This window comes from Kluyveromyces marxianus, chromosome 7 (assembly GCF_001417885.1).
Source record: "Kluyveromyces marxianus DMKU3-1042 DNA, complete genome, chromosome 7".
Taxonomy (NCBI): domain Eukaryota; kingdom Fungi; phylum Ascomycota; class Saccharomycetes; order Saccharomycetales; family Saccharomycetaceae; genus Kluyveromyces; species Kluyveromyces marxianus.
In genome coordinates, this window is record NC_036031.1 from 806,054 (window position 1) to 821,624 (window position 15,571).

At 48.6% G+C, this 15,571-nt stretch overlaps 6 protein-coding genes across 6 annotated transcripts; 5 read left to right on the forward strand and 1 right to left on the reverse strand.

The window, feature by feature from the left end:
• Positions 1-1,390: 1,390 nt before the first annotated feature.
• On the forward strand, positions 1,391-2,632 carry PUS4 (pseudouridine synthase PUS4; the record flags this gene model as incomplete). Its single annotated transcript, XM_022821654.1, has 1 exon — positions 1,391-2,632. One exon carries the CDS (start codon positions 1,391-1,393, stop codon positions 2,630-2,632), a length of 1,242 nt encoding a protein of 413 aa, XP_022677994.1.
• A 70-nt stretch (positions 2,633-2,702) lies between these two features.
• On the reverse strand, positions 2,703-4,349 carry MID1 (Mid1p; the record flags this gene model as incomplete). The annotated part of the gene is made up of 1 exon (XM_022821655.1): positions 2,703-4,349. One exon carries the CDS (start codon positions 4,347-4,349, stop codon positions 2,703-2,705), a length of 1,647 nt encoding a protein of 548 aa, XP_022677995.1.
• A 310-nt stretch (positions 4,350-4,659) lies between these two features.
• Positions 4,660-5,664, forward strand: RFC3 (replication factor C subunit 3; the record flags this gene model as incomplete). Its single annotated transcript, XM_022821656.1, has 1 exon — positions 4,660-5,664. One exon carries the CDS (start codon positions 4,660-4,662, stop codon positions 5,662-5,664), a length of 1,005 nt encoding a protein of 334 aa, XP_022677996.1.
• A 627-nt stretch (positions 5,665-6,291) lies between these two features.
• On the forward strand, positions 6,292-7,137 carry PCL1 (Pcl1p; the record flags this gene model as incomplete). Its single annotated transcript, XM_022821657.1, has 1 exon — positions 6,292-7,137. One exon carries the CDS (start codon positions 6,292-6,294, stop codon positions 7,135-7,137), a length of 846 nt encoding a protein of 281 aa, XP_022677997.1.
• A 3,624-nt stretch (positions 7,138-10,761) lies between these two features.
• CAF40 (CCR4-NOT core subunit CAF40) lies at positions 10,762-11,997 on the forward strand (the record flags this gene model as incomplete). The annotated part of the gene is made up of 1 exon (XM_022821658.1): positions 10,762-11,997. One exon carries the CDS (start codon positions 10,762-10,764, stop codon positions 11,995-11,997), a length of 1,236 nt encoding a protein of 411 aa, XP_022677998.1.
• Positions 11,998-12,446: 449 nt separating this feature from the next.
• On the forward strand, positions 12,447-15,317 carry SEC21 (coatomer subunit gamma; the record flags this gene model as incomplete). The annotated part of the gene is made up of 1 exon (XM_022821659.1): positions 12,447-15,317. One exon carries the CDS (start codon positions 12,447-12,449, stop codon positions 15,315-15,317), a length of 2,871 nt encoding a protein of 956 aa, XP_022677999.1.
• Between the last annotated feature and the right edge of the window lie 254 nt (positions 15,318-15,571).

The window sequence follows — 15,571 nt, forward strand, 5'->3', positions numbered from 1 at the left end:
GAAAAACCGGCTGTTCGTGTTGTTTCTCACTCGAAATCGAGTTCTCACTATCTGCACGACGCTCAAAATCAAACGAAATCTTGTCAAACGCTTGCTCCTGGCCCTGGCCCTGCTCCTGGCTCTCCCCATTCAGCCTGTGGAACGCCTGGTCCACCGAAAGCGACCCTGGCGACATCTGACGGTAATGGTGAACAGGAACTACCCCAGGAACACTCTTGCCTGGCCCTGGCGTCGCCGTCGCCGTCCCTGGAGGCGTCACACCCTTCCTATACACAGAATCAGCACTCTTGGAGTGAACCTGCTGCGAAGAAGCATACGGATGGAATGGTCCTTTCGCTGGCCCATTGCCCAACATGGGTCCCTTGTTAACCACTTTTTTACCGGCCCCAGACGCGTAACTTCCGTGCGAAACCACTCGAGAACCCACTCGAGACCCGACTCGAGATCCTGTTCTAATCGAAGGAGCCTTGCTCCCGCTTGGAGAAGTCGGCGAAACAACTTCAAACCCAGCTCTTTCCATCGCTGTTCTGTATCGAACATTCGGTTTTAATGGAGGAAATGAGTTACTATTCAGCGTGCTATTCAAAGGTAGCTGTATCATTTTTTGGCTTCTATCACTGTAATATCAATACCACACTATATCAATTCTGTTACACAGCTCTATGCTACTGCTTTGACGTATTCATTCTCCATTCTTTTCAAGAATAATGTATGTAAAGATCTAATAATGGCTGATCATTGAGATCTTCTTGTTCTTTTTTTTTTTTTTTTTTTTTTTTTTAGAATTTTCCACGTAGTAACGAACGAAAAGTGAAAAAAAACGCGTGAAATGCGCGACAAACGCGGGGGAAAACCAGGGCCCTGGGCCTGGTTTTTCCCAGCTGGGGGGCGCCTGGAGTACCAGGGAGGTGGGAAACACCGGGGCCGTGGAAATATCCTCCAATTGAAGACCCAATGCCCATTCCATCGCGTAAATGAGTGCTGCTAGTACTGTGACACTAATAATACTACTAAGTAACCTGGGGGAGAAGAAGGGATTACCCTGCCTTGAGAGAACGGGAAAACCCAGAAAAAAAGCCGAACACCCATGGTGCACGGGTGTACAAGGAACGCGCTCGAGACATGCATGGAAGCTTACCCGAACGGGCGACGCGCGCCGCGATGGCACGAGCCCGCTGCAAGCGATCAGAAAACGTAAACAAAGGATGATTCCAGGGCACGTGACCACTTTGTTTCTTTTCTCTCCTCCCAAAGACAGGCCCAAACTTGTGTTTTGAAAAATTCCCAAGCTCATCGCGATGAGCTTGGGAAATAAACCAGGCATACATATAGCCTTATGAGAGGCAGAAACACCAGATAACCCTTGGTATAGTAATCCCCCACAGGTCTCATGAACGGAATATTTGCCATCGAGAAGCCTAGCGGCGTTTCGTCAAACAACTTTCTCCAGCAGGTGAAAAATGCGCTAATGAAGAGCTCCATCTTCCAATCGGAAATACAAAGGGCAGTCATGGAACGGTCGCAGCAGTACGCCAAGGAGACCGGCAAGAAGCCGTCCAAACGGAAATTGAGAAAGGTGTCGCAGATCAAGATGGGCCACGGCGGGACGTTGGACCCGCTAGCGTCCGGAGTTATGGTTATTGGTATTGGAACCGGTACGAAGAAGTTGTCTGAGTACTTGGGGAATTGTACAAAAGTGTACGAGACAGAGGCGTTGTTTGGGGTTGGGACGACGTCTGGAGATAGCGAGGGGGATATAATTGCTGAGACGTCGGTGAAACATTTGAATTGGGAGGATTTGAAGAGTGTGGAGTCGAAGTTTGTGGGTCATTTGAAGCAGACACCGCCGATTTATGCTGCATTGAAGTTGAATGGGAAGCCATTGTACGAGTATGCGCGTGAGGGGATTCCGCTTCCGAAGGCGATTGAGCCTAGACAGATCCAGATCCATTCGTTGCAGTTGCACGAGGACTGTCTTTCGAGAGATCACGAGTATCCGATGTTGCGTGTGAAGGAGGGTTCTGAGGAAGAAGAAGTGTTGAACAAGTTGAATGCGAACTTGATGGAGGACAAGTTGTACTTTTCGAAGGAGTATTGCGAGTCACAGGGGTTGGAGAGCGAGGAAGCACAGGTGGAGCCTTGGATTCCGATTACCCAGGAGGAGAAACAGGTTTTGATGGAGGAAAAAGACAAGTACAGGGCACCGCTTTTGCATTTTACCACTAGCGTTTCGAGCGGCACGTATATCCGGTCGTTGATCAGCGACATTGGGAAAGCGATGCGGTCTTCGTGCTACATGGTGAAGTTGATCCGTTGCCAGCAACAGGAGTGGGCCTTGGACAGGCAGAATGTGTTTAAGCTGGAGCACTTTGAAAACAACGATGAGAAAGTGTGGTCTGCGGTATTGCAGAAAGTGTTGAGCGAGGGTTCGAGCGTGAATGTTGAGCAGGAAATCGCTAGGGTAGCATCATCAGCGGAACCCACTGCTGCCCCAGTGGAAACATCTGCCCCAGTGGAAACATCTGCTGCTCCAGCCGAACCAGTGGCCCTAGAAGACCGCCCGGAAACCAAAAGAACAAGGTCTCAGGAAGAGGATGAAGACGAAGACACAGAACAAAACAAGAACAACTAACTCTAACTTCTAAATAATCCTTACTTACTTACATATATATAATAATATACTAATACCCATGCCCCCTGCCTCAATACTTCATGGTCGGATCCTTGACCACTAGATCACTGGTGTTACCGATGAAGTTGCACGTCAAGAACGTCTCGTTCGGATGGAAAAAGTTGTAACTGTTCAACATCAAGTCTCGGTACGTCCTATATGGCGGACAAGAGAACCCAAAATCCGGTGGGCAATCGCGCTGCATGGTGACACACGTATCGATACAGGGCAAAATCTCATAATAGTCGCTTGCCGGCTTGATCAGCTCATCCAACTTGTCGTTTCGACTCTCGGAAGCGCTCCGGTAGATATAGTAATCTGTCTTGGTAGTGGTGCACCGAGGAATACTAACAGAACATAGCCAGTCCTTGTAGGCCACTTTACAATCGTCACACGATCTGAGCGGAGAGTACAATTCGTCCTCCGAAGCGTCGCACGTAATCATCTGCATCGCAAGGCTGAAGTTCGAATAGAAGGACTCCGCTATGGAATCGTAAACGTTGGCTAACTCGCTCTTGTCTTCGTACTTCAACAGCGAAGAAGACGGAACAGAATACGCAAGACCATCACAAAACCCAAGGCCAAAGATAAGCGTGCATGATGGATCGCTCATTGTTGTGAACTTTTGCTTCGCAAACACTACACCACTATTAGCGCTCAAAGATTCCGAAGACGTGGACGCAAGTTTCTTGGTAAGGAACGCAACGTACGTGGTTGAGCCGTTGAGCCCCGTGATATGGAACTGCTCCCTTAGATTCCCATTCCGCTTCGTCAGAGACTTGTAGGCCCCCAGATCTGTTATCGAAAGAGACACGTTCTCGCTCACCTTCGGGTCATACGTGCTGTTCACAGAACTCACAAGGTAAGGCCCATTCTTAATGGCGCACAACGACTTGGTTAGACCCATTTCATCGAAGTAGTTCTCGTACCGGGACTCATAAACGTACACATCGTAGAAACTCATGTTGGAAATGGAGTACTGGGTGTCCCAGTTCAAGTTCGCTAGCGATATGTTGCCCGATACCAATAAAGCCGAGTTATAATCCGTATCTACGACGTCCAACCACTGCCTTTTGTCCCACTGGTACGCAAGATCGCTCTGCGATACCGCCAGCTGGTACAGCCAGGCGTCCTGCTCCGGGTCATCATCGCCATCGAGCTCATACGGCTTGCCCGTATAGTTGTTGATCAGCTGCACAGACATGTACAAGGTAGAGTTCCCAGTAAAGTTTGAAGTACTACTACTGCTGCTGCTGCTGCTCAGATCGCCAGAAGTAAACGGCATAACAGCCAACGCCTCCATATACCCGTCCGAAAATATCGAGTATTGAGCATTGCTAGCGTTCATGGGCCACGAGAACGAGTAGAAGATCGAAAGCGTCACATTGGTGCCCGGATTCTTGGGATACTTGCATATGTTCCCACTAAGAAAGATGAACAACTCGTAGCTCTGCAACACAAATGCGTTACTGTTTGACGCATTGATGGGAAATTCATAGTAGTCCGTCTGGCCCTTCAAAATACTCGCATACACGGGGTTCCAGTCTCGTATTACTTCGGGATTCGTTTCGTTACCTCCATGTCCGCTTTTATATTTAGAGTATGAAACCGACGCCCAACTGGACCCGCAAAACGCCCAAAACCACACCAGATACTCGAAAACCAGCCACCGTTGCATGATAAATTATTGTTCCAGCCTCCAAACGAAAGCTTGAGAGGCAGTAGCAGCTGTTTTTGCCGTTTTCCTTTGTCCCTTTTTACTTCTTCTTATATTTGGTGATGATATATGGCATGGCATATTGAAAAGCTTTAAACTTGATAACTTTTAAAGCTTTAAACGATGCAGCAATAAATGAGAGGGAAAGAAAAGGGAAGAACACCGTGAAGGGACTCAATCCGAGGGTGAAAAGTGGATTCTCGATATCAGAAAGTACCCTATTTGCCCCTATTTGCCCCAATTTACTCTGACTGCCCCCCCATTATTCCCAATGCAAAGATCAGAAGAGAACTTACCGTGGATCGAAAAGTACAGACCGGAAACGCTAGACGACGTCTACGGCCAGCCCAGCGTCGTCAACACCGTCAGAAAGTTCGTCCACGAGGGCAGGCTACCACACCTACTATTCTACGGACCCCCGGGCACCGGTAAAACAAGCACCATCGTCGCCCTCGCCCGCGAGATATACGGCCCAAACTACAGAAACATGGTCCTCGAACTCAACGCCAGTGACGACAGAGGTATCGACGTCGTCAGAAACCAGATCAAGGACTTCGCCAGCACCAGACAGATCTTCAGCAAGGGCTTCAAGCTCATCATTCTCGATGAAGCAGACGCAATGACCAACGCTGCCCAAAACGCTCTAAGAAGAATCATCGAGCGCTACACCAAGAACACCAGGTTCTGCATCCTCGCAAACTACGCCCACAAGCTGACCCCGGCCCTCTTGTCCAGATGCACAAGGTTCAGGTTCCAGCCGCTCCCGGAAGCTGCCATCGAACGCCGCATCGCCAACGTCCTCGTCAAGGAACACCTCCAGCTCTCGCCCGAGGCCCACCAGGCCCTCATCAAGCTCTCCCAGGGCGACATGAGACGTGTGCTAAACGTCCTACAGGCCGCAAGAGCGACCCTGGACGACCCTGATCCTAGCACTACTGATTCCCACACCATCACCGAAGATGTCATCTACGAGTGCATAGGTGCTCCGCACCCACGTGACCTCGAAACGATGCTCGACTCCATCCTCAAGGACGACTGGACTACAACGACATACACGGTGAACAAGATCCGGGCCACGCGCGGGCTCGCGCTCATCGACATGATCGAGGGCATGGCTGAACTGCTGGACGACTACGAGCTCAAGCAAGAGACCAGGACAGAGCTGCTGGCTGCCCTGAGCGACGTTGAGTATGCGATTGCAAGAGGAGGGAACGATGTGATTCAGACGAGCGCAACCATAGGTACCATCAAACGGTGCATGGAACTCGAACTGTGAAGTGTATAGCTAAGTAACGGCCAGAGAATATATTACGGGTACTTAACCACGAAATTTCGTTGCATTACTGCTTCGGTGGGTAATTATATTTCGTGATAGGAACGCGAAACGCGAAACTTTTCAGTGAAGAAGCAGCGAAAAAGCTGGCAAAGGCTACTAAAGGCAGGTAAAGACTTCCTAAGGCAGGTAAAAGAGGTGGTAAAGCGAGTATGTGAGGCATGTTAAATGTTTCTAAAAGGAGCTGGCACAGGTGTTCTGGCACAGGTTCTGTGGAGGGGGAGTAATAATTTTTCCCGAAACGTTTCGCCAAGAGACAGTAGTTAGTAGAGGTATAGGCGATATTTGGTGAGGTTTGAGAGGAATGGGGTTTGGAAGGGCCTGGGAGCCTGGGAGATCACGAAAATGTAGTGGATGTGGTATTTCCAGAAGCAGGAATGATAGAGACGATCTGGAAAGTGGTTCGGTATGCGTAACCAGGAGGACCGGTTGTGGATGTGTAGAGTAGAGTAGACGAAAAGTATATATAAGGTTGGGTTGGGAATGGCATAGGTTAGATATTGGGAATGAGACTTGGAAGTGTATAGTCACAGCACCAAGCAACACACACATACACACACACACGACACAATGTTCAAGAAGAAGAGCTTAGAAATGTTGTTTGAGTCGCCAGTGAGCGACGAGATGATCAAGTTTCTCACTGACCACGCCTTGAAGGTGATTCCAAGACATCAACAGAACTACATGCCCACTCCTCCCAGCACTCCAGGTGCTGGTGCTAGTACCAATGGCTCCAAGAACGGAGTGCCCAGTCTGATGACGTTCATCTCGAGACTGGTACGGTACACCAACGTTTACACATCGACACTGCTCACCACGGTGGTGTATTTGAACAGACTGCGGGCGCTGCTGCCCGCAGATGCAGCTGGTCTGCCCACGACGTGCCACAGAGTGTTTTTGGCATGCCTCATCCTCAGTGCCAAGTACCACAACGACTCGTCGCCATTGAACAAGCACTGGACAAGATACACCGATGGGATGTTCACGCTCAGAGACGTGAACCTCATGGAGAGACAGCTGTTGCAGCTGTTCGACTGGGACTTGCGCGTGGAGTCAGAAGAACTGTGGCAGAACTTGTACGCATTGGCCAACCCAATCAGAAGAGATCTCGAGAAGGGAGCACAAATCAACAAGTTGAGACAGCAGCAGCAGCAACAACAAAAGAGCAAACAGGTATATTACCACCAACGTAATATATCTGCGTGCTCGAGCACTGCGACACTTCTTGGGAGCCGCAGTGGTTCGGTGAACAGTTTGGATATACTGAAAGAGTACGAGTCCTCGCCTGAGAACGGTTACAGCGAGACTTATGCGCAGAAATACAGCTTGGGTTCCGGCGTGGGCCCAAGTATGAGTACTACGACGCTGGCGCCCAGCCTGGCGCCCAGCCTCGACCCTAGATACAGCTACATGTAGCATTAATGGACATACATAGATAAATAGTTTTATACACAAATACGATACCCAATTGGCAGTATGCTACTTCACCTGGCGAGAAATAGTGGTCACGTGGCACTGGTCACTGGCACGGGCAGTGCCAGTGTCAGTGGCGGTGGCTATGAGATACTAACGGTCAAGAATACCACTAAACACCCAATCTGGGGGATTCAACAATTCAATCAAGCATTTCGTAATCTAACAACTTCAACTCTGACACTGGCACTGGCACTGGCACTGGCACTGACACTGGCTTCTCTCCGGCCTCCAGCCTCCTGTCTCCCCACTGTTACCCGGGGCACACACGTTACCCGGCGTCCCCATGTTACCCGGGGCATCCAAGCCACCCAGAGCCCTCTTGTTACCCGGACCACCACCAACTAGGGCTTTACACCGTTGCCCTATAACCAAACGGGAAAACACACAGTTACCCGGGTGTATACTATCCCCGGGTAACGAGGAAGAAGAAAAAATTTTTTTTTCTCCTCCTCCATCTCGCTCTGGCCTCCCGCCCCATTTCACAGCTATAAAAGGGCAACGTTTTTCGCACTTTGAAGTATATATTCTTCTGTTGTGAAATAAATATAATACACTATACTAATGTCAATCCCCAAGCATAAGTGAATCAATGTATAGCATCCCCATCAGAACACCCGCAGTAGCAAGGTCGCGATAAGTGTATCGCGTCTTGAGAATTCCAAAGACGAGAGAAACGCTGTGCACCAGTCTGAAAGCCTACAATGTACTCGTAGCGCTGTGAAGCATCAAGTATACCCAAATTTCTGAGGAATTTCTACTGATCCGGGCGTTTTCATGGGATGGGACAGCCCTAGTACTTTGCATTTGCATTTGCATTTTTATCTGTATCTGTATCATTTGTATTGTATATGTGTATAGAAAGAACCCACGTGATGTGCACGTGATCTAGAACTAAGTATTCGGATCTCGGGGCAATCGTGTTTAGGTTTAGGTTGAAGTTCAGGTTTAGGGTTTAATGCAACGCACCTGCCGCGAGATCGGCATTTGCTTTTTTTTTTAACATGAAACATGGTCTGAGACTTGGACAAATCGTGACGCCGGGACCGCGCGGTCTTTGCCGCAAGCGGTAATTTGTCTCTGCGCTGCATCCTGCGCTGCAGGCTGCGATGCGACCCGAATGGAAGTGACGCGGCATGTCTGCAGAGTGAGTGGCAGATTAGGGACATGGTCAAAAGGGCAGGCAGGGCAGGGCAGAGCAGGGCAGAGGGGGGCAAACAGACAGGGTGACACACCGCACCGCACATCGCGCCAACGCCGAGCCCTACCTTGCACAGCCACCAGACCCAGAAAATGGCGCAGAAGTTAGAAGCAAGGCAGACGGCCAGGCATACTGGCAGACAGAACCGGAACTCTCAGGAACCGTACTCCGGCCCAGAAACACATGCAGGGTCCATCCTCATTAGAGTTTGCTTTTACAAGGGGAAGAGAAGCCAGGGGAGGGAGAGAGACCTAGATGGGGCCTAGAAGGGGCCTAGAAGGGGACTCAAAAAAAAGAAACAAAGAAAATATTTCCAGGACAGACAGGAAAGGAGAAAGAAAAAAACAGAAATAGAAATAGAAATAGAAAATAGAAAATAGAAATATACAAACAAATGGCGTGTAGTTTAATTAATTATAGAAGTGGTGCTAGAAGGGGACGTAGAATGGGGCGTAGAAGGGGCGTAGACACAGACGCGCCTGGCAAATGCCTAGCGTCAGAAACGTTTCAAAAGTAGAAAGCACTCTGTAAGCACTGTACTCTGGACTTAGAAGGTCGTGGAACGTCCTGGAATAGTGCAAGACAAGCGCGTCCTTTGCGATCGGATGTCCGAATCTCTGCACGCAGAAAGGGACGCAGCAGGGTGTTTTCTGGACAGACGCAAAGGGAGAAACTAGGAAATGGCGGCATAACAAAAAAAACAAAGAAAGAGACATAGCTCCGAGAATCTCAGGATTCACTGGGCTCTCTCCATCTCCCAGATTGCACGGTAGAACAGTGTCCGATACTTCCACTTCCACTTCCACTCCCACTTCCATTCTCACCAGCTCAGCTCTCAGTGTCCGGTGTCCTCCGATGTCCGCTCTGCTCTGCTCTTCCCCCCTGATGTCCTGATGTCCGATGTCCCGATGTCCCCGTTTTTTCTTTCTCTTGTCCATGCCCTAGCACCGCAACCCTGCAGCGCAGACTTTTTTTCGGCATCTCAAAGAAGAAAATGCACGAGACAGAGAGAGAGAGAAAAAAAATCAAAACATTAAGCTAATGGTGGTACCCCTAGAAAACCCAGTGGCGCAGAGCCCTCTCTGCCCATCCTCATCTCTATCTGCCCATGTCCCATGCCCATGCCCATGCCCATGCCCGTGTCCATGCTCATACCCATGCCTATGTCCCAGGTACGCGTTCTTCTCAATGTCATCATCTATTTCTAGCTTTGTTATGTTTTATTCTGTTTTGTTTTGTTTTGTTTTGTTTTCCAACTTCTTCTCTAAACTGCTCTGTCTCCCTTCCTTCCTTCTTCGCGGCAGGGATCAATAGAATTATCCCAAATTTTATATATAAGGAGCCCGGATTGTGTAAACACCTACTTTCCCCCTTATTCTCCGTTTGAAAACTAGTTCCATATAGTATCCCATTATTACTCATTTCTCTCTTGTTAGCTCGTATTCCAGCCAAGCAAACGAAAAGTCCGTCGTTACTTACACTACACACAAATTAATATATTCCACACAAATGTCTGACAAGGTCGAAGAAGTTAGAGAAGCTGTTCCAGAACAAGTTGAACAAGCCGCCGAAGCTGTTCAAGAACCAGTTGAAGAATCTAAGCCAGCTGCTGCTGAAGAATCCAAGCCAGCTGCCACTGAAGAAGCTAAGCCAGCTGCCGCTGAGGAATCCAAGCCAGCTGCTGAAACCTCTGGTAAGAAGGAACCAACCTCTTTTGTCAAGAAATGGGTTGCTAAGTTCAAGAAGTTGATCAACTAAGTCTAGTCGAGTTAGTATTTCACACTAACTAACTTACTTCCGAAAAAAATTATAACATTATCATACAGCTTAATATACACACTGACCCATTTCCATTTCCTTCCTATTCTCTTTCTATCTAATAATAAATCTTTCTAATTATCCTTAGTCTTCTAATTCCCATAATACTTAATAATTAATTAATTAATCTAATCTATCTAATCTAATATGGTGTAATTTGGTCAATCATCTATTCATTCAGTACCTGGGGCTAGTCCCAGCTAGCTAGTCCTTCGATATGTATTGGCTCTTCCTTCCATTAGCCGCTGTGCTCTCTCTTTTTGTATTTTTTCGCTTTCCTCTTTCCCTATTGTTACCCGGGGGAAGTATCGATTACCCGGACGTTGTTGAAAAAAATGGAAAACTCCGATGACTTCGATGTGGTTACCCGGGGATACTATACATCCGGGTAACCACACACAACTCACCAAATATTCTCTCTTGAACAAAACACAACACAACATAACATAGTAGTAAGTAAGCACAGCTTTAAACATCCTTTGAAGGAGAATGCAACAACATTTAAGGCATAAACAGTCCCAAACAGACACCCAGATATAGACAGGAATATGTTCCAGGCCCAGACTCAAGGCCAGATGCAATCTCAGATGCAGGGACAGCTCCAGGGACAGCCCCAGGGCCAGCCTCAGGCGCCCGTTCCAGGAAACATGTTTACCGAACAAACTCGCAGAAAGTATTTCCCACAGCTCAAACCATACTTCCCTGGCCAGCCTGGCCAGCCAGGACAACCAGGACAACCAGGACAACCAGGACAACAGAACCAGATTCCCCAGGGTCAACAAAACCAGATTCCTCCAGGATTACAGCATCCCCAAGAAAACTCAGGCCAAGGCCAGGGCCCAAACCAGGGCCCAAACCAGGGCCCTGTGCCAGCACCTGGAGCAGCCCCTGGCCCCGGTATAGTACACGCCTTGGACGATCCTAACGTCTACCATTGGATCTGCCAGCTCACGTACGGGCCCAGCAAAGAACAAGCACTCCTAGAATTAGGCAAAAAAAGAGAACAATACGAAGACCTGGCCATCGTGTTATGGTCTAGTTTCGGCGTCATGACCTCCCTTATAAAAGAAATCATATCAGTATACCCGTTGCTATCGCCTCCAGCACTCTCGAACCAACTCTCGAACCGTGTTTGCAACGCTTTGGTCCTTCTCCAATGCGTCGCCTCCCATCCGGATATCAGACCCCAATTCCTACAGGCACACATTCCTCTTTTCCTATTCCCATTCTTGTCCACCACCTCGAACCAAAGAACCTTCGAGTACCTCAGATTGACCTCCTTGGGTGTCATTGGCGCCCTAGTCAAGAACGACTCCGCAGAAGTCATCAGCTTCTTGCTAAGAACAGACATCATCCCGCTGTGTCTCAGAATCATGGAAAACTCCTCCGAACTCTCCAAAATCGTCGCCATCTTCATCCTACAGAAAATCTTGCTCGACGATAACGGCCTACAGTTCGTTTGTGCTACTCCAGAACGTTTCTACGCCGTCTCTCAGGTCTTGGCCACCATGTTCAAACACATGTCCCAGCAACAGGTGCCCGGCAGACTATTGAAACACGTCGTCAGGTGCTACCTAAGACTATCGGATAACTTAGAAGCAAGAAGACTGTTGAAGCAGGTCTTGCCCCAGCAGCTAAGAGACAACACTTTCACCGAGGCATTGCAGGACGACGTGGGCACAAAACGTTGTCTTGCTCAATTGCTCCTGACCCTAGGCGAGGGCCAGCAGCAACCACCACAACCACAACCACAACAACAACCACAACAGCAGCAGCAGCAGTAGTAGTAGTATCCCACACATATGTATACACCCTCCCATACATAATGCACTGATAAATAGAAACACTATTACCAGTCACGTGTCAAATTACCCGCACACACCCAAGGTTACCCCCACGATTACCCACGGTTACCCTCACACCCGCGTTTACATGATTTTTCTTCGCCCAGCGATTTTAAAGAACAACGAATAAAACCAAACCTTACCCAAACAAAAAGGTTCAAATATATATAGAAGTGGAATCGAAAACAGGGAAAAAGAGAACCAATTGCTCGGCTGTTTGCGACATTGACTGCCTGATTTGTTAAGTAATTGTCTACAGAAAGTTGTCCCAAAGGTCAATTGGAGAAGTTGAGGCAGGAGAAAAGTAAGATAAGATAAACGGACCAGACTTTTCAAAGATCAGACTTTTCAAAGATTATACAACAGAGACATAGCAAGCTCCCTAGATCATGTCTACTCATACCTATAAGAAGTCTGAGGACCCACATAGTGGGTCGCTACCAGATAAAATGGCTATTTACCAGGACTGTTTGAACAGGTTCAACGAATCGCCAGTGAACCCGAAATTGTGCCGTACTCTGATCACTAGTTTGCTCGAGTTGTTGTCGCATGGAGAGACTTTCCCAAGGCAGGAAGCGACGGCGTTGTTCTTTTCGATTTCGAAATTGTTCCAGCACCCCAATGACTCGCTTAGACAGATTGTTTACGTGGCAATCAAGGAATTGTGCGGGATCTCTGACGATATTTTAATGGCTACGTCTTCGATCATGAAGGATGTTCAAAACGGGTCAGATTTGGTGAAACCCAATGCTATCAGGGCATTGATCCGTGTGCTAGACGAGTCTACTGCGTTTTCTGCTGAAAGATTGTTGAAGAACTCGCTTGTGAGCAAGAACCCATCTGTTTGTTCTGCGTCGCTTGTTAGTTCGTACCATTTGCTACCGATTGCAGAGGCGACGGTGAAGCGTTTTGCCAACGAGACACAGGAGGCTGTGGGCGACTTGAAGCAGTTGCCATTTTCGGATGAGAATAGCAGGTACTATCCAACGCCATCGCACATTTCGCAGTACCACGCGTTGGGGTTATTGTACCGGTTGAAGAACCACGATAAGATGGCGTTGATCAAGTTGATCCAGCAGTTTTCGGGCCACAGCTCGCCATTGAAGAACGCGTTGGCTCAGGTCCAGATGGTAAAGATTGTGCACAATTTGGTCTTGAAGGACCCTCACTTGATTCCTCAGTTCTTGCCGCTTGCTGCTAACTGGTTGCAGAACAGACACGAGGCTGTTGCCTTGGAAGCGTGTAAGCTTGTGACGTCGCTATCGAACCTGGTGCCCAACGAGCTATACGTTGGAGCGATCTCCGTGTTGCAAGGGTTCCTATCGACGCCTCGCGTCGCCACGAGGTTTGCTGCTGTGCGTTTGTTGAACAGAATCTCGATGGTCTCGCCCGAGAAGATTGTTGTTTGCAATCCAGAGCTCGAATCCTTGGTCAACGACAGCAACAGAAACATTTCTACATACACGATAACCACGTTGTTGAAGACTGGTACCGACAAGAACATCGGCTCGTTGATCAAGACCATTACGAAGTTTATCCACGAGGTCAACGACGACTTCAAAGTTATCATCATCGAGGCTATCAGAACGCTATCGTTGAAGTTCCCTGAAGAATGCGACACGATCTTGCACTTTTTGATCGAGTCCTTGCAATCTGCTGAGGGAAGCTTACAGTTCAAGAACAGCATCGTGGAGGCTTTGATCGATTTGATCCAGTTTGTGCCTCAATCCAAGGAGAAGGCTTTGGAAGAGCTTTGCGATTTCATCGAGGATTGTGAGTTCAACGAGATTCTAGTGAGAGTGTTACATCTTTTGGGTAAAGAGGGTCCAACCACGAAGAACCCATCGTTGTACGTGAGACACATTTACAACAGAGTCATTTTGGAAAACTCGGTGATCAGATCTGCCGCTGTGGTTGCGCTTTCCAAGTTTGCCCTAGTGAAGAACGACCCGGAGTTGGTCCATAGTATCGAGCAGCTATTGGTACAAATCAAGACCGATCCTGACGACGAGGTGAGAGACAGAGCATCTATTGCGTTGGAATTCATCGAGTCCGTCAAGGCCAAGAGCGACGTGGCTCCAATTGCACAAAACTTTATCAGACCCTCGACCACATACGACGTGGCCAGTCTCGAGAACAAGCTTTCGCAGTACTTGTCCCAGGGCCAAGAGGCTTTCCAAGAAGCGTTCGACCCATCCTCGGTGGCCAAGTACTCTGAGGACGAGTTGAAGGCCTTGAACTTGAAGCGCAGACAAGAGCAATCGTTGCACCAAGACGGCGAGGGAGGAGCATCTGCTGCTACCGCAGGCACCACTGGCAGCGGCGCTGGCCACGGGGCCAAGAAGTCCCATGGCATCGACTCCTCCACTGGTGACCATCATGCTGGAGACGCCGCTACAGACTTCTTTGCCGATGACGAAGAACAATCGCAACAGCTCTCGCACTTCGTCACCGAGATGCTCGAGTTGGAACAATTCCAATCCTTCGGCAAGTGCTTGCACTCGTCCAAGATCGTCCCGCTCACCGAAATCGAGGCCGAGTTCGTCGTCAAGGGTATCAAACACTTGTTCAACGACCACGTCGTGCTCCAATTCCACATCACCAACACACTAAAGGACATTGCCCTCGACAACGTCGAGGTAGCGTGCCAGCCCGAGGGACTTTCCGACGGCGCACTTGGCGACACCGAAGAGTTCGTCTTGCCCATCGAAAGATTGTTGCCCGACGAAAGCGAGTCGTGCTACGTGTGCTTTGCCAAGTCACACGATTGTTCTCCTACCGACATAATCGTCGAGAGATTCAGCAACTCGCTCAAGTTCCAGTCAAAGGAATTGGACCCATCCACATCGCTACCCTTCGAAGACGACGAGGGCTTCGAGGACGAATACGAAATCGATCCTTTGTTCCTAAGTCCCGGCGACTACATGAAACCCTCTTTCGTGAGCGACTTCACATCTACTTTCGAAGAACTTCCTCACGAGTCTGTCGCAGTCTACAACATTGTTGAGTCCAACACTTTGCAAGAAGTCATCGACAAGTTACTCATCTCTACCGGGGGTCTACCCTTGGACAACTCCCGCATTGTATCGCACGACACTACGCAGCATACGCTCAAGATCTCGGGCAAGTCCATTCTCGATAATTCCAAGGCACTACTTTCTATAAAGATGATCAAGACAAGCAAGGGAATTGCTCTAAAGGCCCAGGTCAAGTCCGACAACGAAACTCTAGCCGAGGACCTAGCGAACAATTTGATCTAGGATATACCATTGTATATTGTAAGTACGACTTTCCTCTTCCTCTTCCTCTTCCTTCACCTTCCGTATATCTTCTATCTATCTCTTTTATCTATTATATATATTTTCGATAAGAAACGGTTTCAACTAAGACAAAGACAAGGCAAAGACAAAGGCAAAGCTTTAGTTTGGGCAGTAAAAACGGCCATTTGGAGGCGCTTGAAGCAGCTAAACTATATACTTTTCGACGTACAGAAAGGTTCCAAGTCCAGTCTAAG